The 25257-nt window shown below is 40.8% G+C and overlaps 2 protein-coding genes across 3 annotated transcripts in view; one reads left to right on the forward strand and one right to left on the reverse strand.

Moving 5' to 3' along the window:
• The window catches only part of LOC133621861 (semaphorin-3F-like), a 37083-nt gene extending 29701 nt beyond the window's left edge, over window positions 1-7382 (forward strand). Inside the window, exons 15-18 of the mRNA XM_061984269.2 lie at window positions 17-174; window positions 237-304; window positions 383-510; window positions 3637-7382. Coding sequence (XP_061840253.1) covers window positions 17-174; window positions 237-304; window positions 383-510; window positions 3637-4014 — 732 coding nt within the window. The 3' untranslated portion in view covers window positions 4015-7382. The remainder of the gene's footprint in view (window positions 1-16; window positions 175-236; window positions 305-382; window positions 511-3636) is intronic.
• Window positions 7379-24099, reverse strand: wasb (WASP actin nucleation promoting factor b). 2 transcript variants are annotated; one of them, XM_061984290.1, is made up of 9 exons: window positions 23905-24099; window positions 20899-21039; window positions 20738-20824; window positions 20539-20635; window positions 15536-15725; window positions 10553-10731; window positions 9966-10474; window positions 7720-7831; window positions 7379-7633 (listed from the first exon to the last, which is right to left on the reverse strand). In XM_061984290.1, the coding sequence occupies exons 1-9, from the start codon at window positions 24004-24006 to the stop codon at window positions 7575-7577; spliced, it is 1476 nt and encodes a 491-aa protein (XP_061840274.1). In that variant the 5' UTR covers window positions 24007-24099; the 3' UTR covers window positions 7379-7574. The 2 variants fall into 2 exon arrangements, with proteins under 2 accessions (XP_061840274.1, XP_061840265.1); XM_061984281.1 differs by having other exon boundaries at window positions 15536-15728.
• Window positions 24100-25257: the final 1158 nt, after the last annotated feature.

The raw sequence follows: 25257 nt of genomic DNA on the forward strand, positions 1-25257 counted from the left end.
TTTTCTTGTCTTGCAGCAACAGCTGTATGTGTCATCAGATGCAGGGTTGACTCAGGTGTCGCTGCACCGCTGTGGCGTGTACGGTAGAGCCTGTTCTGACTGTTGTTTGGCCCGAGACCCATACTGTGCCTGGGATGGGGAAAGCTGCTCTGCCTTCACTCCATCTACCAAGAGGTCAGCAGTCGGCAGTGACATTAAGGTCAACAATGTGAGAGTAATTCTCGTCTTTGTTCCAGGAGGAGCAGAAGACAGGACGTGAAGCATGGCGATCCTCTAAGGCAGTGCCGAGGCTTTAACGCCAAAGGTTTGTCTTTTGTTTATTTTTTTCAGTTCACAGGTGACACAGTTCTTTGTTGTTGATGCTGTTTGTGTGATGTTGCAGTGGAGAAACGTTTGAGGGAAACAGTGCAGTTTGGGGTGAAAGGCAGTAGCACCTTTTTAGAGTGTCAGCCTCGCTCTCCTCAGGCCACAGTCAAGTGGCTTTTCCAGCGGGATGGGAAAAGAAAAGTGGTAAGAAACATGTTAATTGACACACATTCACTGTCTTGCAATGACAAAATACATATGTTTTGTGTAAAATGAATAAAGAATAATGTCTTCCATCAGGACAGATGTGCTCTTTTTAAAATCTCGTATTGGTGATCAGAACATTTTCTTTAAAAAAATGTCTGCGAAAAATCTATAAAGTTGATCTAGCAATGTCCCTTTGAGTGTACAATCAGATTAGTCTGAGGTTTTACAGTAGCACATCACCTTGCTATCTAAAGTGGCTTTTTAATTTAAAAGACTTGAATCTTAAACAGATCCCATTGAAATGATAAAAACAAACTTCAGAAAGCTTGTATGAAAAACACTACAATTGAATGTACTGCTGAAGGTTCAACTACAGTAGTTTGGTAGGTTGGTGTAGATTAACAGTATTATGCTTGAATTGCTTCTAAAAGTTGGCAATATGCTTGATCATGTATTTGATTATTTCTTTCTTTAATTCAATGACTATCATCCGATGATGCTTCAAAGCACCATCCTTCCCACATGCTTGGGTTTGGAAAACCAAACAAAGTTATGTCAAGCTATAGGTTAATGCTAGCAAGTAAGACCAGGTGTTTAGAGTGGATTTCACGGGGTAAACTGACATTTGCTATCTAAAATTTTTGCTTGCAACTTAAAGCACTACAATTAGCCGAGAAACAGCTCTTATCTTAAAACACTCCTAAGTTGAGGTACCACTTTATAGTGATAATGGTACTCTGTCATCCGTATTACACTACGAACGTGCATTTGTAAGTGATATTAATTTGCATTTTATTTTTCAACTAGAAATTTTTATACATTTTTTTGGGGGGAAATTATGGTTCGGCTATAGAATCGTTCAGTACAATTGCAAGTTCCGCGGAAATTTTAAGTTCTAAAAAGAAATCATTTAATAAGCAGACGGTAGGAAATCCATAAACTTAGAAATGAACGATTTCTGAAACTAAGACTACTAGCAAATAGAAGATTAGAGTGTGTCTAATCAAATGCTAAAATGTATGGAGTATTTTATTTAAAATTATGATAAACAATAATACTGACTGAATGATGTCTACCATTCATCCATATATTTTTTTCATGAATATACAGTAATGACATTTGTGGCACCCCTTCTGGGTTGTGGTGAAAATGATTTGTAAGACATGCTAGCATACATGTAATGCAACAGGGATTTACGAACTGTGGTATGTCTACCACTAGTTGTTTGCCAAAGAATCACTTGATTAAAGTACAGTGTTTTATTTTCCTACATTAAAACTGTGTTTAATGTTACAATGTTCAAAAATATTAAATATACTTGTTAAATTAAGCCCTCCATTGTTTTTAATGAATACTTCAGCCAACTACGCTATTGTATTTTAATGTTAGTCATTATGGTGGTACTTGGAGAGCCAAGTTATTTGTCAGGTGTTACTAGGTGAAAAAAGTTAGACAACCACATTCAATATCCTCATTAATCATTATTGGACAATTGGTAAGGCCAATCTGTTGCCAAGCTGCAAAGGTTTGGTTGGGAGGGCCATTTTTTTTTTTTAATCCGGCAAATTTTAGATGTGAACTTGCCAGTTCCCTAAATGTGTGTACCAGTTTTTTTGGAGAAGTTATGACCTAATGTTTTGTTGACTTGTGTGATACAATTCAAAAGTTGCGAGGCAGAGCCGTGTGCACAGAAAGTATGGACAACTAAACCACAAGCGCCATATTGGACACAAAGGACGTGTGCGACTTTGCCTGGAAGCATGCAATTGCAGTCGTTCTGACGTTGTCCTGACGAAAAAAATGGAAATAAGTCTAAATATAGTTATAAACAAATGCCAGCTCATAAACTTAAAATGAAACAGGCTTTTATTTCATCAAAGTATGATTTTGGAGCAATTTTCCGCCCGTATTTGAAGCACTGCGCCACTGTACTCATGCAGTGTTTAGGACCAGCAGACTGTCTAACATGCTGCGAATGGCGCAAGAAACATAAAAAATTCTGCAGAACGACCAAAAAGACCGTATTACCCACATTTTTGCCAAAATCCTCATTAGCTTTGGACCAACAATTATGGAGAAATTGCTGTATGTCAACTGTGGTGCTTGCCTCCAATGTATTGCTTGTAATCATGGCGCTATATATGGCTGTGCTTCTACTTTTGTTTTGTTTTTTAATATTTTATAGGTTTTGTTGTGGCGAGTCTGCAAAACTTCCTGAATTTATTATCACCATACTTAAACACTGAACTAATGCTGTTTTTACTGCAATATTTATTAGTTTAGTTAGAATTATTGGTGACCATGCAGAAAAGGTGCATTTTTAAAGTAAAGTTTCGTCAGGCAAAGTGCATCAATTCACTGTTACTGAGAGTGACATATAACACGTCTCCCGTATGTTTGCTTACCTCGCACAAGTAAATGGGTTATACTTGTATAGCGCTTTTCTACCTTCAAGGTACTCAAAGCACTCTGACACTATTTCCACATTCACCCATTCACACACACGTTCACACACTGATGGCAAGAGCTGCCATGCAAGTCCCTAACCACCACCCATCAGGAGCAAGGGTGAAGTGTCTTGCTCAAGGACACAACGGACGTGACAAGGTTGGTAGAAGGTGGGGATCGAACCGGGAACCCTCAGGTTGCTGGCACGGCCACTCTCCCAACCCCGCCACGCCGTCCAAGATACTGTTGTCATTCATTGGCACTTCTTCTGACTTAACCTTTACTTTCCATAATAGTCTTCCCGCATTTTTGGCGAGTGGAGTGTTCTCAATCCGCACAATAGAGCATGTTTACCGTACTTGGCAAAAACTATTCACTTAAAAGAAATGTCCAATGAGAAAGTGAGTGTCGCTTACCGGTGGCTCCAAACTGGTGTCCAGCATGGCACCCTGTAGTCACGTGAGGCGCTTTTTCCCAATCATTTAGAAGATCATCTGAAACCGAGTTGTCTTTGTCAGGAAGTTACTGGTGCCGTAAGCAAACCGAGTTGGCGCATGCTTTGAGAACATCTTCCCTTTTACAGCAGTTAAAAGTATCACTTCAAATACAGCTTTTAGAGATGTCCTATTGTTTTTTTTAACTTGACTGAACTGTTTTGTTTGTTCTGATTTTCAGCTCAGCCGTGAAGGAGATGTTTTAAAGACCAACCACGGTATCCTCCTGAAGTCCCTCAACGAATCGGACGCAGGTGTGTACCACTGCCTCGCCACAGAGAACAACTTCAAACACACGGTGGCCCGCGTGGCTCTGCGCGTCCTCGATCGAGACATCGTTTTGGCTCTCAGCGCTCGGGACGACGAAGGGGAGGATCATAAAACTCGCAACGCGCGACCTTACCCTCAGTCATCGCTGAGCTCTACACCGTTCCCACCTGAGATCAGACTGATTAACCAGTACTGCCAGTCTTATCGGGAGCAATTCAGTCCCCAACAACCACAGCGCAAGCGTACCAGCCGGCGGCACACAGAAGGCCAGGAACAAGGTCCCGGTTAGGAGGCATGAGCCTGTTTGGACTTAATTGGTGTTGTTCATGCATGTTTGTGCATCTCCTGCATTCATTCGACAGGTGATGCTGTCATGCTGTTTAAAGTACCAGATTGGTGGTTTTGTCACATGTCAGGCCAGCCAGTTCATATTGTGGACATCACACACCACTAGCGCATTCCAGTCCTTCCAGTGCGCGTGCCGTACAGTTAAAGTCATACTTTTTTTTTAATCTTTTGGGAAACAAAATGTAAAACCCTAGCAGTGGTCGGTGGTTATAGCAACAATTGACTGCATTGTTAAATTTCCTCATAGACCAACTGAAATCTATTGTTGGGTTGCAACGATGCAACCTAGAAGCACTTCCCGTTTTTTTATGCATGGTAAACGTTTCAATATGGCAACCGTTCAGTTACGTCCGGATGCATAGATGTCACGGTATATTTATTCTAAAGTTTAGAGGTGATAATACAAGAACGATATTAAAAAAATAGCACATCCATCTATCTATTTTTTACCGCTTATCCCTCACGGGGATCCCAGCTACACTCGAGCAGAAGGCATAACCTTAAAAAGAAATACTTTTCACAAGACTAACGATTCAACAATTCACCAACTTCTTAAAATATTTGGTTTATCACACTTCCTTCTAAACTCTAAATGAGTGGAAAAGTATGTAGAAACATAGTTTTTTTGAATGAGTAAACATTAGGCCATGAAATATAATGTTGGACTTTATTATACTAGATTTATACATGTGTATCCCATAGCAACGATATACTGTATCTCGATATCGACAAACTTTTACATATAACAGAGAGCCTTATAAAGTAAGTAATAGGCCTAAGAAAAAAGTAATTTCTGAATAACAAAGTTGGTGGAAGGTATTTTGCAAGGTTTTCTTGAGGCTAACATTGCTTCGTATGAGTTTACCATTACAAATCAAACACACAAATTAATTATGTGTGGAAGATACCCAAATAAAACTGCTTGTATGTATATAGATATATGGAGAATAAGAAAAGTAAATAGGTTTTTAAAGTTTGTTTTGAGTTCATAGAGACATTTTAAAAAGTGGTGACCGTTAACCTGATTGTGACCCATTGTTGCTCCACTCGCAGAGAGTCACAGCAGCAAATTTCTCTGCTTTTTTTTTGTTTTACCAACTTTTTTCACTTATTTAATGACGAACTATCAGAACTCTGGAACAACCATTTGTACAGGCGAGAACAGTCTCCCCTCGCCACATCTCAGATTTTTAAAATTGTGTTCTATGGTATTATTTAGCATAAATTAAGCATTTTCCAGCAGGAAAATTGCTAAATGACCAAAAAATATCAATACTACAGTAGTATTGGCCATTAGATGAAACCAAACTAATCAGAGGTCGCTGTTCAGTATTGTGGCCACTGATTGGATCAGCCTCAGGGAGCATTAGTTATTGGAATAAGAGTGTAAAGCTGACTAAAGAGTGTTATTTCATGTCCACAGGGCTCTCATAATGTTGAAAAATAATAGTATTTAGAATGTAGTAAACATGTTTTTATGCACTAACTATGAACATATTTGATTTATAATTAATGATGCCTACTTTGCCAGAATTCATTAATCACCTTCATGTCTGGAACCAATTAACAGCGATAAACTAGGGATGCTACAATTGCACTCTGCGTTCAATTGACTTAGGAATACGGTTGTTTGCCCCCAAGCGCTTGAGCCTATGATTACTGCAGTGGGCTGTGACATCACGTGCAACTAAGCAATAGCAAAAGCACACATCAGGCATCTGTTTACTATTAATAAACAGTTTTCTCTCACAGCTGCATGACTCCTATGACATGTGTAACAATAAAGTCTGCACCATTGTGTCATATTCAGACGTCACTACACTGCAAGCTACAGTGCATCGGGAAAGTATTCACATCGCTTCACTTTTTCCACATTTTGCTATGTTACAGCCTTATTCCAAAATGGAATTAATTCATTTTGGTCCTCAAAATTCTACACAGAATATAACAATGTGAAAATGTTTTTTTTTTCTAAATTTTTCTAATTTATTAAAAAAAAAAAAAATACAAAAATCACATGTCCATAAGTATTCACAGCCTTTTCTCAGTACTTTGTTTATGCACCTTTGGCAGCAATTACAGCCTCAGGTATTTTTGAATACGATGCCACAAGCTTGGCACACCTATCTTTGGGCAGTTTCGCCCATTCCTCTTTGCAGCACCTCTCAAGCTCCATCAGATTGGATGGAAAGCGTTGGTTTTCACTTGAAGATGTCTCTGTACATTGCTGCAATTATCTTAGTCTAGTCAGGGAGGTGACCAAGAACACGATGGTCACTCTGTCAGAGTTACATCGTTCCTCTGTGGAGAGAGGAGAACCTTCCAACTCTGCAACAATCCACCCATCAGGCCTGTATGGTAGAGTGGCCAGACGGACGCCATTTCTTTGTAAAATTTTGCCATAATGCACTTGAATGACTCTCAGACCATGAGAAACAAAATTCTCTGGTCCGAAAGGACAATGATTGAACTCTTTGGCGTGATTTCCAGGCATCATGTTTGGAGGAAACCAGGCACCGCTCATCACCAGGCCAATACCATCCCTACAGTGAAGCATGGTGATGGCAGTGTAATTTTGTAGGGATGTTTTTCAGCGTGAACTGGGAGACTCGTCAGGATTGAAGGAAATATGAATGCAGCAATGTACAGACACATCCTGGTTGAAAACCAATGCTTCCCATCCAACCTGATGGAGTGTAAAAATATGAATTTGTAGTTTTATATTTTAAATAAACTTTTAAAATTCTCATTATGGGATGTTGTGTGTAAAATTATGAGGAACAAATGTGGAAAAAGTGAAGCGCTGTGAATACTTTCTGGTTGCACTGTAATAGGCGTTTTTTGAAAATATGACTGACTTTCATGTATGGGACAAGAAGGTGGCAACGCAAAACCACAAGTGTGGTACTTTTAAGTATATGGAAACAAATGTAATATATTGATTGTGAATATAATATATACCGTCATGTATTGTTGTATTGTATGAGGATATAATGATGGTGTAAATGTTGCATGCTTCTGTATGTTAGTTGCCATTGTTCTTCAGCCTTGCTGTTTTAATGTTTATAGGGTGTAAAATGTTCATATTTTACTGTTAAGCTAAGTAAACTGTACTTTGCGCCCCATGTCCTGTCCTCTTGTGCCCCCCCCCCCCCCCCCCCAGTATGTGAGTGGTGAGACGTACAGTGACCTTTCAGTTATGCACTTTTTCAGTGGTGGTGGGTTATTTGGGATGTTTGCACAGATGTATCAGTAAGTTAAATTTTTTTAATGTACAGTGTATTGTTATAAAAATTGAGATGATGTTGACTCAGTTGGTGTTTATTACACAGAGGTCTTGGTGGAACCTTTAAAAAAAACCAAAAAACACTTCTACTGGGTTTTACTTTTAACGTACATGTTTGAAGAAATATACACTACATTAGCTTTAAACACAGATGTATCCAAATGTAGGCAGTTTGCCGGTAACAAGGTTGAACATCCACACAAACTATTTTAATGTCAGTCATCCCATTCGTCATCATCTTCTTCATCATCACCGCCCTCATCCTCACTTTCATCTGCAAGAGAACATGTTAACACATATATTAGCCCATGCTTCTCTTCTCTTAATGCCTTCAAGACGTGATAAGAAAGCTGTGTTTACCAGAGGAATGGATGACTTTACTGCGCTTCTGCATGACCATCATGAGTGCGCCAACGATGCCCTCGCCTGACTCTGCTGGTGTGGGCGGAGCTACATCTTGGCATTCTGTCACCTGCAGCACACACAACGTTAGGTACACCTGTATAACTGAACCAGTTCCAGAACCGGGGCTGCACACTGCAGTGCAATAACATCCTTGAAACCATAAATTCCGGAAATTCAAACATGCAAACATGGGGAGATGTTTATAAAACAATCTTGCCTTCTTCCAAACTTGCTCTCAATGAGCCGTTTGGAATTTGAGATGACTGTAGCATATTTTTCCTCAATTACGTCAGATGATATCTCTATATATGGTAGAGGTTTACCCGAAGAGCTTTGCGCGAGCCTGATATTTTTATTACGCTGTAGTCCAAAGTTGTAGTCAATAAGTTCCTTCTTTTTCTCTATACTCTTGCGGGGCGGACTGGCTCGTACATGCACATGCATTATTTCTAATAAAAAGTAGCTTATAGTTCTACTTTTATCTTGTCAGTAGACTTCATATGGAAGCGCTAAAGACCACAACATGACTGTTGGGTAGAAGACGCAGTCGAAAAGAGCACGTAAATAATACCTGCCCCACAAAACAGCGCACCTTGAAGCCGAGACAGACAGAAAGCGGTTTGAAGATGGTCTGTAAAACTTAATCTATGCAAAGTTTTGATCAAAGTACCACTGTTGCATGTTATGTAGACCAGTGTTTTTCAACCACTGTGCCGCGGCACCCGTGAGATATTGTCTGGTGTGCCATGGGAAATTTTGCAACTTCACCTAATTGGTCCAAAAAATTTTTTTTTGCAAATCAAAAATTATGATCGGCAAATAATACGCCGATGCTTAGTGTCTGTGCTGTGTAGAACTCGGCAGGGTAACCACGTAATACTCCATGCCAGTAGGTGGCAGCAGGTAGTTAATTGCTTTGTAAAAGTCGGAAGGTGTCGGGTGAGACGAGGGTGGTTTGTTGTGAACACAATATGCAGACCACAGCGGGAGGCAGCGTGCACGTAAAAAGGTATGCAACGCTTAAACCAAAAATGAACGAAAGGGAAAGGAAAAGGCAATGGCTATGCAAAAGCTAAAGTAAAACTGAACGGGCTACAAAGTAAACAGAAACAAAATGCTGGACGACGGCAAAAACTTACGGCGTCCACAAAGTACTGTACATACGTACATGATAGGACAATCAACAATGTCCACACAAAGAAGGATAGCGACAACTTAAATAGCCTTGCTTGCTAATACAAAGCAGGTGTGTGGAATAGCGCTCAAAGGAAGGCATAAAACTGCTACAGGAAAAAAACACCAACAAAACAGGAAGGGCCACCAAAATAACAGCGCAAGACAAGAACTAAAGCACTACACACAGGAAAACAACAAACTCAAAATAAGGTGGAGTTTCATTTTTTAACGTTTTCTGCTGGTGGTGTGCCTTGGCATTTTTTTAAATGAAAAGAATGTGCCTTGCCTCAAAAAAGGTTGAAAAACACTGATGTAGACCACAAGGAAGTGTTTAAAATGTAAAAAAAAAAAATCGTAATATGACCCCTTTAAATTGAGACGGTTCCTATTTCAGGCAGATACATTTTTCTACAGCTGACAAAGCAAATTAATGTAACATCTAATAAACTGATATAATTTATTAATAATGAATTCACATAATTTTTACAATTTGTCGAGCTGTGCGCCGAAAATGGCCTCCGGGGCTGCACTTTGGATACCCCTGCACTATAGGCCACCACGCAGCCGTCATTGTTGATTCATTTATTTGTCCTTAATATACGTGTAAATGTTACGAATAAATATATTTTCCTTTTTTTTGTAAAAAAACAAAAAAAACATTTTTAAAAAATGTGTGTTTTCTGTGTGAGGCTGAGTTAATCAGTTTTAGTCTTACGGCTAAATCTGACGTTGAAGAATGAACATGTCGTTGTGGCTTGTGCAGCCCTTTGAGACACTTGTGATTTAGGGCTATATAAATAAACATTGATTGATTGATTATTTTCTTTTGAGGATAAATTATATAATAAAAAAATGCAAAGATAATTTCTTAATATATGACTATTTTTTGTGTTCACATTTCTAGATAGGAAATGTATTTTCTGTTAAGGAAAAATGTTATTACCCCCATAGCGCTTCCACTTACACAATCCCTTCCCTACTGTAAATGTGCAATGTTGCTTGAATGTAGTGTATCTGAAATTTACATTTCGGAGCTTCTTCCCTCCTCGAATCTGGTCTAGCAGGGCACCTCTGCTGTCTGCTTTACCACTGGATGGAGCGGCAGGTGGTGGAGGGGCGCCAAAGGGGGGAAGGGGTGTGTGGGAGTCCACACAGAGCTGGGCGGGTGGGGGTGGGGGTGGGGGAGGCGGGGGAGCAGGTGCAGGGCCTCCTCTGCTCGGTGTCGCGGGGGCGGCCGGAGGTGGGAAACCTGCAGGACGCTGATGGGGTGGTGGAGGCGGGACAGCGGAAGGCTTTGAGGACGGCAGCGAAGGGACGTGAGAGGGTGAGGAGTGAACTGGAGGAAGCGGTGGGGGGCAGCCTCGGTTCGACGGGGGCGGCGGGGGGACAGCTGCCCGTGGTGCTCGCTGCGATTGGCCAGGAAGAGGTGGGAGGGACCCGGGACGTCCTCGTGGAGGTGGAGGCATCGGGGCGGAGCCACCTGAGCCCGGCACCGGAGGCTGTCTGCCATGTGGAGGGGGAGGAGGCCCAGCAGCTACAATGGAGGAACGTAACATGCATTAAAGCACAAAAAAGCAGCGAGGACATTCTAATCTCCAACATCAGGCCGGACCTCCTTTTTTCGCCTCCCTTTTTACCGCCTCCATGCCGCCTGAGCGCTCTATGATGTTGTAGACCAGCTGGGAAGTCTGCTCGTCCCTCATCTCAGCTTCCCCGATGCCGGCTTGCGAGAGAAGTTTCCACAGGTCGGGGTCAACATTGTTGAGGTCAAACCCAACGTGACTAACATGCCTGAGTGGAGGAAAGACGTGTGAGGCTCATACAGATAGATCATAAATACAAAACCCAAAACAAGTGAAGTTGGCACGTTGAGGTCTTTTCAACCTATATTCAATTGAATAGTCTGCAAAGACAAGATACTTAATGTTCGAACTGGTAAACTTTGTTATTTTTTGCAAATATTAGCTCATTTGGAATTTGAGGCCTGCAACATGTTTCAAAAAAGCTGGCACAAGTGGCAAAAAAGACTGAGAAAGTTGAGGAATGCTCATCAAACACTTATTAGGAACATCCCACAGGTGAACAGGCTCATTGGGAACAGGTGGGTGTCATGATTGGGTATAAAAGCAGCTTCCATGAAATGCTCAGTCATTCACAAACAAGGATGGGGTGAGGGTAGGGAGGTAACGGTACGTGTATTTGTATTGAACCGTTTCGGTACAGGGGTTTCGGTTCGGTTCAGAGGTGTACTGAAGGAGTTTCCACACGGACATATTAAGTAGCGTACCGCACGTTGTGTAAACAATGCACACCGAGGCACAGCACACTGCATGCTAGCAGCGACCGGGCTACGGCAACAAGTAAAAGCCAGAGCTGGAAGACCCTCCTGCCTCGTTAAAATCTCCCATTTGGGAACACTTTGGCTGCGCAATACAACAATGGAGGACGTAGGTTTGCCGACATTGTTCAGCAGCTGCACGTCAAACATGCTAACCCATTTGAAGCGTCACCACCGCATTCAAGCAGCCTCTCCTCGGCGAGTCAGGCAGGGCTAAAGCAATAACAAATGTTTTTATAGCAGCAGATTTAAGACCATATTGTATTAAGAACTAGATTTTGACCCAATTCTATGGTGGAAGAACAATGAGCCCATATATCCTCTTACTGCCAAGTTATGCTACAAAGACAACATATTTGATGTTCAAACTGATAAACATTTTTTTGTTGTTGCAAATAATCATTAACTTTAGAATTTGATGCCAGCAACACGTGACAAAGAAGTTGGGAAAGGTGGCAATAAATACTGATAAAATTGAGGAATGCTCATCAAATACTTATTTGGAACATCCCACATGTGTGCAGGCTAATTGGGAACAGGTGGGTGCCATGATTGGGTATAAAAACAGCTTCCCAAAAAATGCTCAGTCTTTCACAAGAAAGGATGGGGCGAGGTACCAAAATAAATAACCAAAAAGTTTATATTTTGTTTTTTTCTTACTGTACCGAAAATGAACCGAACCGTGACCTCTAAATCGAGGTACGTACCGAACTGAAATTTTTGTGTACCGTTACACCCCTAGGTGAGGGTCACCACTTTGTGAACAAATGCGTGAGCAAATTGTCAAACTGTTTAAGAGCAACATTTCGCAACGAACTATTGCAAGGAATTTAGGGATTTCACCATCTACGGTCCATAATATCATCAAAGGGTTCAGAGAATCTGGAGAAATCACTGCACGTGATTTCCCTCAGGCGGTACTGCATCAAAAACAGACATCAGTGTGTAAAGGATATCACCACATGGGCTCAGGAACACTTCAGAAAACCACTGTCAGTAACTACAGTTGGTCGCTACATCTGTAAGTGCACGTTAAAACTCTACTATACAAAGCGAAAGCCATTCATCAACAACACCCAGAAACGCTGCCGGCTTCGCTGGGCCCGAGCTCTTCTAAGATGGACTGATACAAAGTGGAAAAGTGTTCTGTGGTCTGACGAGTCCACATTTCAAATTGTTTTTGGAAACTGTCGACGTCGTGTCCTCCGGAACAAAGACGAAAAGAACCATCCGGACTGTTCTAGGCGCAAAGTTGAAAAGCCAGCATCTGTGATGGTATGGGGGCGTATTAGTGATATCCATCCTGCAATGGCGCCCCATAATACACCTGCTGTGATCCTGTTTTTATGTTTTTATGAATTCTATTTTAATTATTTATTTTTTTATCGTGTTCTGTTTGTGTTGTGTTGTGTTTGCTCGGTACTCGTTTTATCTTTTAACCTGTTCATTGTACAGCACTTTGGCTACCCCTGTGGTAAATTTTAAATGTGCTTTATAAATAAAGTTGATTTGATTTGATTTGATAGTGCCCAAGACATGGGTAACTTACACATCTGTGAAGGCACCATTACTGCTGAAAGGTACATACAGGTTTTGGAGCAACATATGTTGCCATCCAAGCATTGGATTCTGTTTTTATTTACGAATTACACAACGTGCCAACTTCACTGGTTTTGGGTTTTGTAGATCACGACCATGTATTGATCAGGGTATACTGGACAGTAATACCTCAACATAAGAGAGTCTTGAGATAAGAGCTCTTAGGGTTGCTAATTGACCCTCGTTACAGACTAACTATGCTGCAGTGTCACCGCCAAGTGCCTCCGATCTGATTTCCAGTACCGATACGACACTTTCAAAATAGATGATAGAACTAAAAATGTTTTGTACCGCATTTTTCTTATGCCTATCAAATGCAGAATTTGCCAGTATTGTTATAAAACAGATGATGTATTACATATTTGCTACACACGCTTTTTTTTTTAACAAAATAATGTGTCTAGTGCATAATAAATAAACAAAAGCAAAAACCATTATTGGCTCAGATTAAAATAATTTGGGGTTTGCCCCCAGTTATCTTTCTGTACTGTATTTACAGACGTAAAGAGTTTGTAAACACTTATTAAAATGAACCCCATAAATATTTTGTAATAATAAGAACACGAAAAAGAAAATATTAATATGCTTTATTTAGCATTGTTATACATTGATACTATACCACAGTAGGAAGGGGATTTATGTGGGCCCCATTCGTCACCGTTTACCTGACACATGTAACGTGACGATTTGGGGGGGTGCACTATCCACTTCAGCCGCCAGATGGCAGTAGAGTGTTGAATAACTCAAAATGTGTTTTGTGGCATTTACAACTCTGACCATAGCGTGAGTTGCGATATATGTAGAGTGGCACTTTCCCTCCTTTGCATTGCAAATTGATTAAACACCCCCCTCTTCCTCTCACGAGAGATCCACCCAGCGATGGGGCCATATGAATCCCTACCCTACTGTCGGTATCGATAGTATCAACATCGATAAACCCTACTTCACGTTGAAGCTTTAGCGGTTAGCTTCTTGTGTCATCCTGCTTGATGTGTGCGTGCGTGCGTGTGTGTGTAACATGCTTAGCCATTCTTTTTCCTCTATAGTCCTCCAGTGATAATGCCATAAAATGGTTTATTTTCCACCTTGGTGATGAGGATTAGTATCTTAGAAGCGGCTTAGCACTGTAAATAGACGACGAGCTGGTAGCTTGCGCTCAAATTGGAGCCGGTGTTCTGGCGAGACACACACCCTTCATGGAACTCCTGCACAAATACGGAAACATAATTGTGTCTTTCTGAGCGTGCATCCCTTTTGAAGGAATCAATCAAGTACACTCTTTGGAGACCGCTGTGGCAAATATTTTAAAAAAGACAAATATCTGGCCTTCGGTCCGATCCCACTGATGACTATGAATACAAAAATTCTTGGCAGACACGTAAATGTGAACGTTGGGGCCAATGTTCCCTCTAATTTTTCATGTGTGTGAGCAAACACACAAACACTCTGAGCATTCAGTGGAATACAGACGTGCACACTGTGGTCACACCAGCAGCACATTTGTCTCAAACCTGACATAACAATTTAAATGTCTTATTATTATAATCAAGTGACAGTAGTCTTTTTCAAGAGATTATTTTCTAATATATGTGATTTGGCCCACTTAGACATTGTTTTATGCACTATAGTATTTTATGCCTGGGTGGGAGTCCTGCTTTGGAAAGATTGTGTACCCCTTTCAGAGATCACATTTAGTTCCCTTTAAAACATTCACATGTTGCATGAGATGAAGTGTTTATTAACTTTCTGTCCGTAAAATAAATATTAGCAATTCTGTAATCTACTATAGACATCATTTCATGATTAATATCCAAAAATGTACATTCTTAATAAATGACAGTAGAATAAGCACACATCTGATTGAGGAGTCATAGTATAACGACCTAGAATTTACACTTTGTTTAGGTGTTGGAGTTGTCCAACTTTTTGTGTGGCCTTAAACGCACCAGTGGCTAATAGTGTATGTGTTGGTGCAGGTGAGAGAGAGAGAGAGAGAGAGAGAGAGAGCAAGCGGCTGATGTTCATATAACAGATGACAAAGAGTTGCTTTTGGCTTGGTTTGTACGGTAGACAATGACTAGTTTTGCTAGATAGAAGTATTTTACACATTTTTTGGTGTGGTTATGGCCGACAAACAATTTCGCTAAATAAAGGGACCGATGGAATTCCCGTCCTCCTTAAAGTGTCTCCACAGACGTTACAATAATTTAAGTGTTGACAAACATTGTTTTTATCTGTTGTGGCCGCCTTTCGTCACCTGTTACTCACAGTTGCATTGCAAAATCATACAAAACAAATGATTTGTTTATTTTGTTTACAGTGGGATTTGATTTTGTGGGCGGCATAGATTTGCTGTGCGCAGAGGACGCGTGAGCAGTGCGCAATTGCGCAGGCGCGCACCTTAGAGGGAACGTTGGTTGGGGCTATTTCCTGATAAAACACATCACTGTCACATTGACTTCGGACTGGTTGACAGGGCAGCGGTGACCGTCGTAAGATGGCGGCCGGACTGACGTAAGGAAGCAGTGGGCGGGGACAGACGCCGCTAACCCAGCCCTTGCGTGACGTCACCATTGTTGTTTGACCGAGCAGACCGGAAAGCGGTGAATATTATACTTCTCATGATATCATTCAACGTTTGAAGTGAAAAATTCTTACTTAAATCCACTGGGAGCGCCAATGTCTGCTTTGGACAACTTAGGAACCTTGTTCTTGTTTTTCTTATCCTTCTTCGCTTTGCTGCTCCGATGTGAGGAAACTGATTGAAGTAGGAGGGAACGTGGAGACTGGATGTCAGGACTTTGGACGTCCACAGTGGCCTTGTGAGAGGAACGAGGACCACTGGGTGCTGCTTTTAGAAAAAACAACAACAAGTCAGATATGATGAGAGGAAGGAGAAACAAAGTCTTATTTTTCTTCTGATGGTACTTTTCTCTACACAAATATGGAACAGAAAACACAGCTGTCCTCTTAGTCTACAAATGAACAAAATCTATTGACTCCCGCTGTACGCCAGCAGAGGGTACTGTTTCTCTAAATAGCTCAATAGAACAAAGTTATTCAACTAGCGCTCTGTGGGCAAAATGAGGCCCGTGAGTTCACTTCAAAAATTGTCAGCGACTAACATTTTTGTTGCAGATTCCTAAAAAAGAAACAATCCTCTTGTACAGAGGATCTTTGACTAGCATTTTGCAGTAGGTCCACACTGCTCCCATCATTTAGAGCAGGGATAATCAAATGGTGGCCTGGGGGGGCCAATGACACCAAGTTCAGTTCAAAACGTTTATTTTCATCAAATTACTAAAAACACTAATGTGCTCCTATTGTATCGAGGAACTTGGACCACAGTAAATACATTGACAGATCTTTGCATTGGCATTGCAATCTTGCTAGCAAACATAGAGCACTGGGGTCCAAACTTGTGATTTACATAACTGAGGTGTTCCCCAAGGCACCCCTTTGAGTTCTCTCTTTTTTGGCAGTTTCACATTTTTTTCATAATGTGATTTATGTAACTAAGGGGTTGCTCCAGTATGTTTACTTCAGATGCTGTCAGTTTGTTTAAATTATTAATTTTATCTATGTATTATTTATTTTAGGTCCTCTATGTGTCATCATTTGGGCTATTCAACTGGTGGCCTATGAGTTAAGTTAAAAAAACTTTTTACAGCAGATTCTGAAAAACACTAGAGTGATGTTTTAGAGATGATATTTGACTAGCTTTTTTGCAGAAGGTCCTTAAGGATAGCAGAGCACTCTTGTAACTTTAGCCAAATAAATAGACTAAAATCAACTGTCTACCGTAGAGGACGTTGATGCTCAAGAATATACAAATCCCGTTTCCATATGAGTTGGGAAATTGTGTTAGATGTAAATATAAACGGAATACAATGATTTGCAAATCCTTTTCAACCCATATTCAGTTGAATATGCTACAAAGACAACATATTTGATGTTCAAACTGATAAACATTTTTTTTTTGCAAATAATCATTAACTTTAGAATTTGATGCCAGCAACACGTGACAAAGAAGTTGGGAAAGGTGGCAATAAATACTGATAAAGTTGAGGAATGCTCATCAAACACTTATTTGGAACATCACACGGGTGAACAGGCAAATTGGGAACAGGTGGGTGCCATGATTGGGTATAAAAGTAGATTCCATGAAATGCTCAGTCATTCACAAACAAGGATGGGGCGAGGGTCACCACTTTGTCAACAAATGCGTGAGCAAATTGTTGAACAGTTTAAGAAAAACCTTTCTCAACCAGCTATTGCAAGGAATTTAGGGATTTCACCATCTACGGTCCGTAATATCATCAAAGGGTTCAGAAAATCTGGAGAAATCACTGCACGTAAGCAGCTAAGCCCGTGACCTTTGTTCCCTCAGGCTGTACTGCATCAACAAGCGACATCAGTGTGTAAAGGATATCACCACATGGGCTCAGGATCACTTCAGAAACCCAATGTCAGTAACTACAGTTGGTCGCTACATCTGTAAGTGCACGTTAAAACTCTCCTATGCAAGGCGAAAACCGTTTATCAACAACACCCAGAAACGCCGTCGGCTTCGCTGGGCCTGAGCTCATCTAAGATGGACTAATGCAAAGTGGAAAAGTGTTCTGTGGTCTGACGAGTCCACATTTCAAATTGTTTTTGGAAACTGTGGACGTTGTGTCCTCCGGACCAAAGAGGAAAGGAACCATCCGGATTGTTAGAGGCGCGAAGTTGAAAAGCCAGTATCTGTGATGGGATGGGGGTGTATTAGTGCCCAAGACATGGGTAACTTACACATCTGTGAAGGCGCCATTAATGCTGAAATGTACATACAGGTTTTACCATGGACGCCCCTGCTTATTTCAGCAAGACAATGCCAAGCCACGTATTACATCAACGTGGCTTCATAGTAAAAGAGTGCGGGTACTAGACTGGCCTGCCTGAAGTCCAGACCTGTCTCCCATTGAAAATGTGTGGCGCATTATGAAGCCTAAAATACCACAATGGAGACCCCTGGACTGTTGAACAACTTAAGCTGTACATCAAGCAAGAATAGGAAATAATTCCATCTGAGAAGCTTAAAAAATGTGTCTCCTCAGTTCCCAAACGTTTACTGAGTATTGTTAAAAGGAAAGGCCATGTAACACAGTGGTGAACATGCCCTTTCCCAACTACTTTGGCACGTGTTGCAGCCATGAAATTCTAAGTTAATTATTATTTGCAAAAAAAAAAAAAAAAAGTTTATGAGTTTGAACATCAAATATGTTGTCTTTGTAGTGCATTCAACTCAATATGGATTGAAAAGGATTTGCAAATCATTGTATTCCGTTTATATTTACATCTAACACAATTTCCCAACTCATATGGAAACGGGGTTTGTAATTTAATATTCCTGATATAGATGATCTTTGACTATAGAGTTTTGCATTAAGTCCTTAAAGCAGCACTAAGTAACTTTTCAACCTTCATGAAATATTTTCATAACTTTTGGGATGATACATTGACTTACAACTAGTTGAATGACACCTGTGTCATGGCCTCAGGGGGTCTGTATCGCTTTTCCTGGCACTAAGCAATTTCGAGGAGGGTGGCAGGAACCCTGCCAAACAAAATACTACAAATGTGCTGACTTGCTTTACGGCATACGTCGCTCTCCCTTTTCTTATTCGTTGCAAAGATGGAAGTCGATGCGAACACCTACATGCAATTACTGCTATCACGACCGAAGCTGCAAAAAAAAATAAAAAAATAAAGTCTTGTCTGAGGAAACAAAAAAGAAAAAAGTAGGCGACTTGAATAAAAGGACAGTCAAGGATCAACATTGGCCTGGCTTTTACTCGCTGGCCTGAGCTCAAAGACGAGGAGGGATTTCAGACCGATGCTGTCTTGGCTCTGTTCCTGCTGTACTGTAAGTACCTTTTGATGCTCATGCTAATGTTAGCTATCGGAAATTTGCGTGGTATCAAAAAAAGCCAGGAACTTGATAGTTTGCAGTTCTACACTGACACGACCAGCCACGTAACAAACTCAAAAGTACTGTATAAAGAAAAAAACAATGTGATGACTGCAAATATAAAGTTTGAGTAAAATATGTATGTTCCAACTGTGGAAAGATCAGTCATACTGAATCACTGCGGTATTATGTGTCGGTTTGTATGTGCGGGATGGTAGCTTCTGACGATTTATGACGCCAAGGGCTGGTCTCCACGGGAAATGTGGTCTTCCTGCTGGCAAAACACTTCCGTTTTGGTCCACTGACGCCGCCAAAATCAACCAAAACTGAAAGTTCTTGAGTGGGGCTTTAAAGACGGCATAATGCAGCTGTCAAATAGACTCTATACAAATCTTTTGACTTGAATAAACATTTATATTAAGACTCTATGACATTATTCATGACTATATTAGCTGATTGTGTCAATATACTAGGCTAATCTAAATTATGCAAGCAAGTAATTTACTGTGATTAGTCATGATGATTAATCACAATTCAAAATTGTGATTGATCTGGTTAAAAAAAAGTTTGATTTGACAGCATTAGTTATCATTTATATCCCCCTCCCCCCAAAAAACAAAAACAACACCATTATGAAAATGGAGAGTCTAATCATCATTTCAAGAATCAAGTTGTAAGATTCACAGCCCTAAAATAAAGGTAGAGGTTGAGCTACTTTAGTTGAATAGCAATGCAGCACAATATTTAGTTAGTCTACTTGGCTGATTCTACTATTTTTGTAAAAATAAATGTATTAACTTTTTCATTAGGTACTCCTGCCTTGGAATGAAATTTGGTTTCAGAAGTGCATGGGGAGTTTTGCATTATTCGATAAATTGTGTACCATATTTTTCGGACTATAAGTCGCAGTTTTTTTCATAGTTTGGCCGGGGTTGCGACTTATACTCAGGAGCGACTTATGTGTGAAATTATTAACACATTACCGTAAAATATCAAATAATATTATTTAGCTCATTCACGTAAGAGACTAGACGTATAAGATTTCATGGGATTTAGCGATTAGGAGTGACAGATTGTTTGGTAAACGTATAGCATGTTCTATATGTTATAGTTATTTGAATGACTCTTACCATAATATGTTACGTTAACATACCAGGCACGTTCTCAGTTGGTTATTTATGCCTCATATAACGTACACTTATTCAGCCTGTTGTTCACTATTCTTTATTCATTTAAAATTGCCTTTCAAATGTCTATTCTTGGTGTTGGGTTTTATCAAATAAATGTTCCCCCAAAAATGCGACTTATACTCCAGTGCGACTTGTATATGTTTTTTTCCTTCTTTATTATGCATTTTCGGCCGGTGCGACTTATACTCCGGAGCGACTTATAGTCCGAAAAATACGATATTTATTTTTAGTGAAAACTTTTAAACAATAGCAATTAAGGAAATGGTAGTGGGCTATCTGCTGTTCGCAAGTGTTTGACTTGTCTCCATTCAATAGCGTTAATTTATTTTTGGACGTTAAAAAGTGCAGGGTACATGCCCCTCTCCCCCGCCCCCTCAATTACGTCCATGCTTCATCCTGTTGAGATCCATTATAGGATCAAAAACAGTAACAACAATAACGCTCAGTATTGAGGTAAGCATAGAAAAGATCAACCTGTGGGCCAATAAATGATTACAGTTATTAACAATGAATTTACAAACCTTGCCGGTTGTTTCTTTGGTGGATTTTCTCCACCACAGCATTTCTAAAGGCTTCTGCTTCCTGCTGCAGCGTGAAATTCAGTCCAACTTGACAGTCCTGCATGCATCAGAAAATATCATAACCTGAAATAACAACTTGGACTGATCTATAGTACATTTGTGAAGTATTGCTTCCAAGTTCAAACTAAGTCGCGCTTACATCTGCGGCAAAGGTGTGAAAGTACGACTGCGGAGACGAGTACACAATTTGGTTGTAGAGTTCCTGCTCCCACACCTGCCTGCCAGCCTGCAGAGGGCCATTTTTTCAGTGTCATGTGATGTCATTTTCAGCAAGAAGAAAAAGTGTGGGATGTGTGTTACCTTCAGGTCGTACATGCGAATGAAGTAGGAGCGCAGGGGGTTGTCCTTAATGAAGCACACAACTCCTGTGTGCTGCAAACTCCATGCAGACGGATTGTGAGGCAGTGCCATGAACAACTGGGCCACTGCAGTCGCCATTGTCTGTACACACACACACACACACACACACACACACACACACACACACACACACACACACACACACACACACACACACACATTTGCATATATTCAACTGAATTGTTTTAGAGGCCACGTTTCCAGAAAGCTAAGGACCGAGGGACCGGACTTCTCCCTTCACTATTAGTCTTATTTTGTATATTCCTGAGAACCAATGTCCTCTACAGTAGACATTGGTCTATTTACTTTGTCAGAGTTACAGGAGTGTTCTGCTGTTTTAAGGACATTCCACAAAAAAGCTAGACAAAGATCATCTCTTGTATTTTTAAGAATCTGCTGCAAGACGTTTTTTGAACTGAACTCGCGGGCCACCAGTTTAACAGCACAGATGATGGAAAAAAGAGGACCTAAAATAGAACCTTGAGGAACACCACTAATATAACTGAAGAAGTTGAGCAAATGACTACAGACTGCATCTGAAGTAAACAAGCTACAGCAGCACCTTAATTCCATTAATCACGTTCCCAAATTAAACGTGTAACTGCCAAAAAGGAGAGAACGTAAAGGGGTGCCTTGAGGAACACCTCAGTTATGTAAATCACAAGCTTGGCCCCAGTGTTCTATGTTTGCTAGCAAGGTTAAAATGTCAATGCAAGTATTTGTGTTTACAGTGGTCCAAGTTCCTCCACAGCAGTGTTTTTTTTTTTTTTCAAACACGGAGCTATGGCTCATTGTTGGGCCGCGAGCGCCCCTTAGCATCGTTGCCAACCTTGAGACCTCCGAATTCGGGAGATTGGGGGGGTTGTTTGGGATGGGCGGGGGCGGGGGGCCGGGGTATAAGGGGGGAGGAGTATATTTATAGCTAGAATTCACTGAAATTCAAGTATTTCTTATATATATATATATATATATATATATATATATATATATATATATATATATATATATATAGTACAGTACACATTAATGAAAACACAGTTGTTCTACTAACTGTACTGTACTTGCTGCTTACTTAAAAAAAAAGAACACTTACCTTTCACTATTTGAGTAGCCTTTGTTCTGCCATTTGAGTACTGGCGAGCGATCTCTGAGTCCGGGAACATATCCTTCATGGATTTGTTGAAAACATCCGCAAATGAGAACGGAATGTTGCTTGCAGCTATCAGCATAGCCATCTTTGTCTCGGCATATGTTACACCCTCGGGTCTCCATTTAGCACGGTGGCCCATAATACTGGGCTGTGTTGCCGCCGCCTTGTGCTTCTCTGACCGTTACTACTTGCCGTAGTTTTGAAGCAATGCATGATGGGAATCCGGATGTAGTGGGTCAGTGTATTAACGTGCCGGATGGAATAAACACACGCTGAGATATAGCTCCGTGCCTGCCTACTTTATGGGTTATAGATAAACCTATGGATAACGGAGACATATATAATAGTCTCCTTATCAGGTGAGAGAGAACGCTAAAGGCAGTTTATAGTTGTCCGGTTGGAAAATCGGAAAATCGGGAGAAATTCGGGAGAATGGTTGTCCCGGGAGATTTTCGGGAGAGGCACTGAAATTCGGGAGTCTCCCGGAAAATTCGGGAGGGTCGGCAAGTATGCCCCCTAGATGGCTGCCAAAAAATACCTGATTCTCAACTGTGGTCCGCATGGGCCGCAGCGGCGCTTAGTTGTAATACACTTTTCCACCACTTGTGGCCATAATGACAATATCACACAAACAGAAGAAGTCTGGGGCTAAAGTCATTGAGAAGTTTTTTAAGCGGACAAATTATGACTAAAGTGGTGGAGCTGTATTTTCATGTGCTCCTAAATTTGTTCAAGAAACACATATATTATTATTATTTTTTTTTTAAATATAGTTAGAATGCATTTCATTTTTGCGCTGTGTAATTGAATGTAAAAGTAAAACAATAAAAACATCAGCTTGTATGAGTCCCTTCTACTATTCGAATAGTATATATTTTTGCAATCAGCCTGATCTAAGCCTTGATAATAATATTTGTGATTAACACATGGTTTCATATCATTTGACGAGGTTTATTCTGTTAAATAAATTAAATATAATTGTTGAATATGATTAAAGAGTAAGATGACTAATCCAGTCTTAATATTTGAGTGGGCCCCGACAGGGGCGCCGAAAAGGGGGGGTAAAGGAGACGGATTCTAGGGGCCCATGATGGAGGGAGGCCCATAGAGGCCCCTAATGATGATGAAATTATAATACAGAAAAAATAATGACACTGTGTTGGGGGCCCTGTAAAGATTCTTTTCATGGGGCCCAAAATCCCTAGCGGTGCCCCTGGGCCCCGAGCCCATCTGTCATAAAAGATTTGTGCCCCAAGGTTGAGAAGGTTATCGATGCCTTATGTAACAGGAACATTGTGGTGTTTTTAGGAATTTTATGCAAAAATATTTGTCTCCCAAGTTCTAAACTGACCCCAGGGGCCGGTGTGGTGTCACTCCGGGGCCGCCAGTGAAATCGCCCTGCTGTATACATTTTACATCAGAGGAGTGCTTTAAAGCACTTTCACTTCTCTTTAGCAGCCCTGAGACATCGTTGTTACTGACTGCTGAGCTAAAAAGAGACTTCTCCATCAATAGAAGACATGTTGTGTCTAAATCTGCCACTAGAGGAAGAAATGGTTCAGCCGCCATTTCCTGTTAAAACTGCTTTTTTCCGAAGACAGCTCGCTTTATATTCAGCTTCTCCTAAAATGCACATAATAACACCCCAATGTATTTAAAAATGAGCAACAAAAGCCTTTTCTTTTAAAGGCATTTGTTGGATCAACTGGAAAAAACACATTTAGAAGCCATTTTCACCGTGAGAGAAAGAAAGGAAGAACTATAAGAGTAGAAGAGAGCGGATTGTGACAACTTACAGCACACCTTCTGCCCAGCAGACCCTCCAGGGCTTCACTTTCCTGCAGGCTCAGCAGGGAGCTCCTCACCTTCTCAGTCTTGCTTTTGGACCCTCGGCTCATGGTTCACATTCAAGGTGGCCTGATGTGAGGCGCATCTGCAACAACGTCTTCTCGGCACCGAGCGACATTCAAGGAAGTTGAGTCTCCTCTATGTCACATTCACACTTCAACTCATAGCAGGAAACTGATGACCACACTTCTTCTCTAACCCCCCTTATCTCTCTCTCGCTCTACTTTTCAGAGGTGCTGAAAAAAATGGTGACCTCTATTTATTCCGATTCTAAATAGATTCATTATTTTTAGTAATTGATTCAAATTTTTTTCTTTTTACAATATTTAAAAATATACTTTTTAGGCCATCTCTGTGCCTACTCGCTGCACATACACTATATTGCCAAAAGTATATGGCCACCTGCCTTGACTCACATATGAACTTGAAGTGCTATCCCATTCCTAACCCATAGGGTTCAATATGATGTCGGTCCACCTTTTGCAGCTATTACAGCTTCAACTCTTCTGGGAAGGCTGTCCACAAGGTTGCGCGGTGTGTTTATAGGAATTTTCGACCATTCTTCCAAAAGCGCATTGGTGAGGTCACACACTGATGTTGGTCGAGAAGGCCTGGCTCTCAGTCTCCGTTCTAATTCATCCCAAAGGTGTTCTATCGGATTCAGGTCAGGACTCTGTGCAGGCCAGTCAAGTTCATCCACACCAGACTCTGTCATCCATGTCTTTATGGACCTTGCTTTGTGCACTGGTGCACAGTCATGTTGGAAGAGGAAGGGGCCCGCTCCAAACTGTTCCCACAAGGTTGGGAGCATGGAATTGTCCAAAATGTTTTGGTATCCTGGAGCATTCAAAGTTCCTTTCACTGGAACTAAGGGGCCAAGCCCAACTCCTGAAAAACAACCCTACACCATAATTCCTCCTCCACCAAATTTCGCTGTATTTGTTGCACAGATGGCATCCTATGACAGTTCCACGCTGGAAATCACTTAGCTCCTGAGAGCGGCCCATTCTTTCACAAATGTTTGTAGAAACAGTCTCCATGCCTAAGTGCTTGATTTTATACACCTGTGGCCGGGCCAAGTGATTAGGACACCTGATTCTGATTATTTGGATGGGTGGCCAAACACTTTTGGCAATATAGTGTATATGTCATATACGCCAGCAGCCAAGAGGAGATTTTCTAACTTGATACCATATTTTAAAAATCTTTTATTTAGTGCTGTGAAAATATCACTTGTTTTAAAGTCTAATTTATTACACTTTTGAATTTGGATTAATCGAGATTAATCCACACATTTAGTC

The sequence above is a fragment of the Nerophis lumbriciformis genome, linkage group LG01, assembly GCF_033978685.3.
Source record: "Nerophis lumbriciformis linkage group LG01, RoL_Nlum_v2.1, whole genome shotgun sequence".
In the NCBI taxonomy this organism is placed as follows: Eukaryota; Metazoa; Chordata; class Actinopteri; order Syngnathiformes; family Syngnathidae; genus Nerophis; species Nerophis lumbriciformis.

What these genes read in the sequence shown, in the direction of transcription:
- wasb (XM_061984281.1), bottom strand. Translation starts at nt 24,006, where the DNA reads ATGAGCCGAGGGTCCAAAAGCAAGACTGAGAAGGTGAGGAGCTCCCTG. An exon ending in TTCGCATGTACGACCTGAAG is followed by an intron (nt 20,825 to 20,898) that starts GTAACACACATC and finishes GGCCCTCTGCAG; the next exon opens with GCTGGCAGGCAGGTGTGGGA. An exon ending in TTCACACCTTTGCCGCAGAT is followed by an intron (nt 20,636 to 20,737) that starts GTAAGCGCGACT and finishes TGATGCATGCAG; the next exon opens with GACTGTCAAGTTGGACTGAA.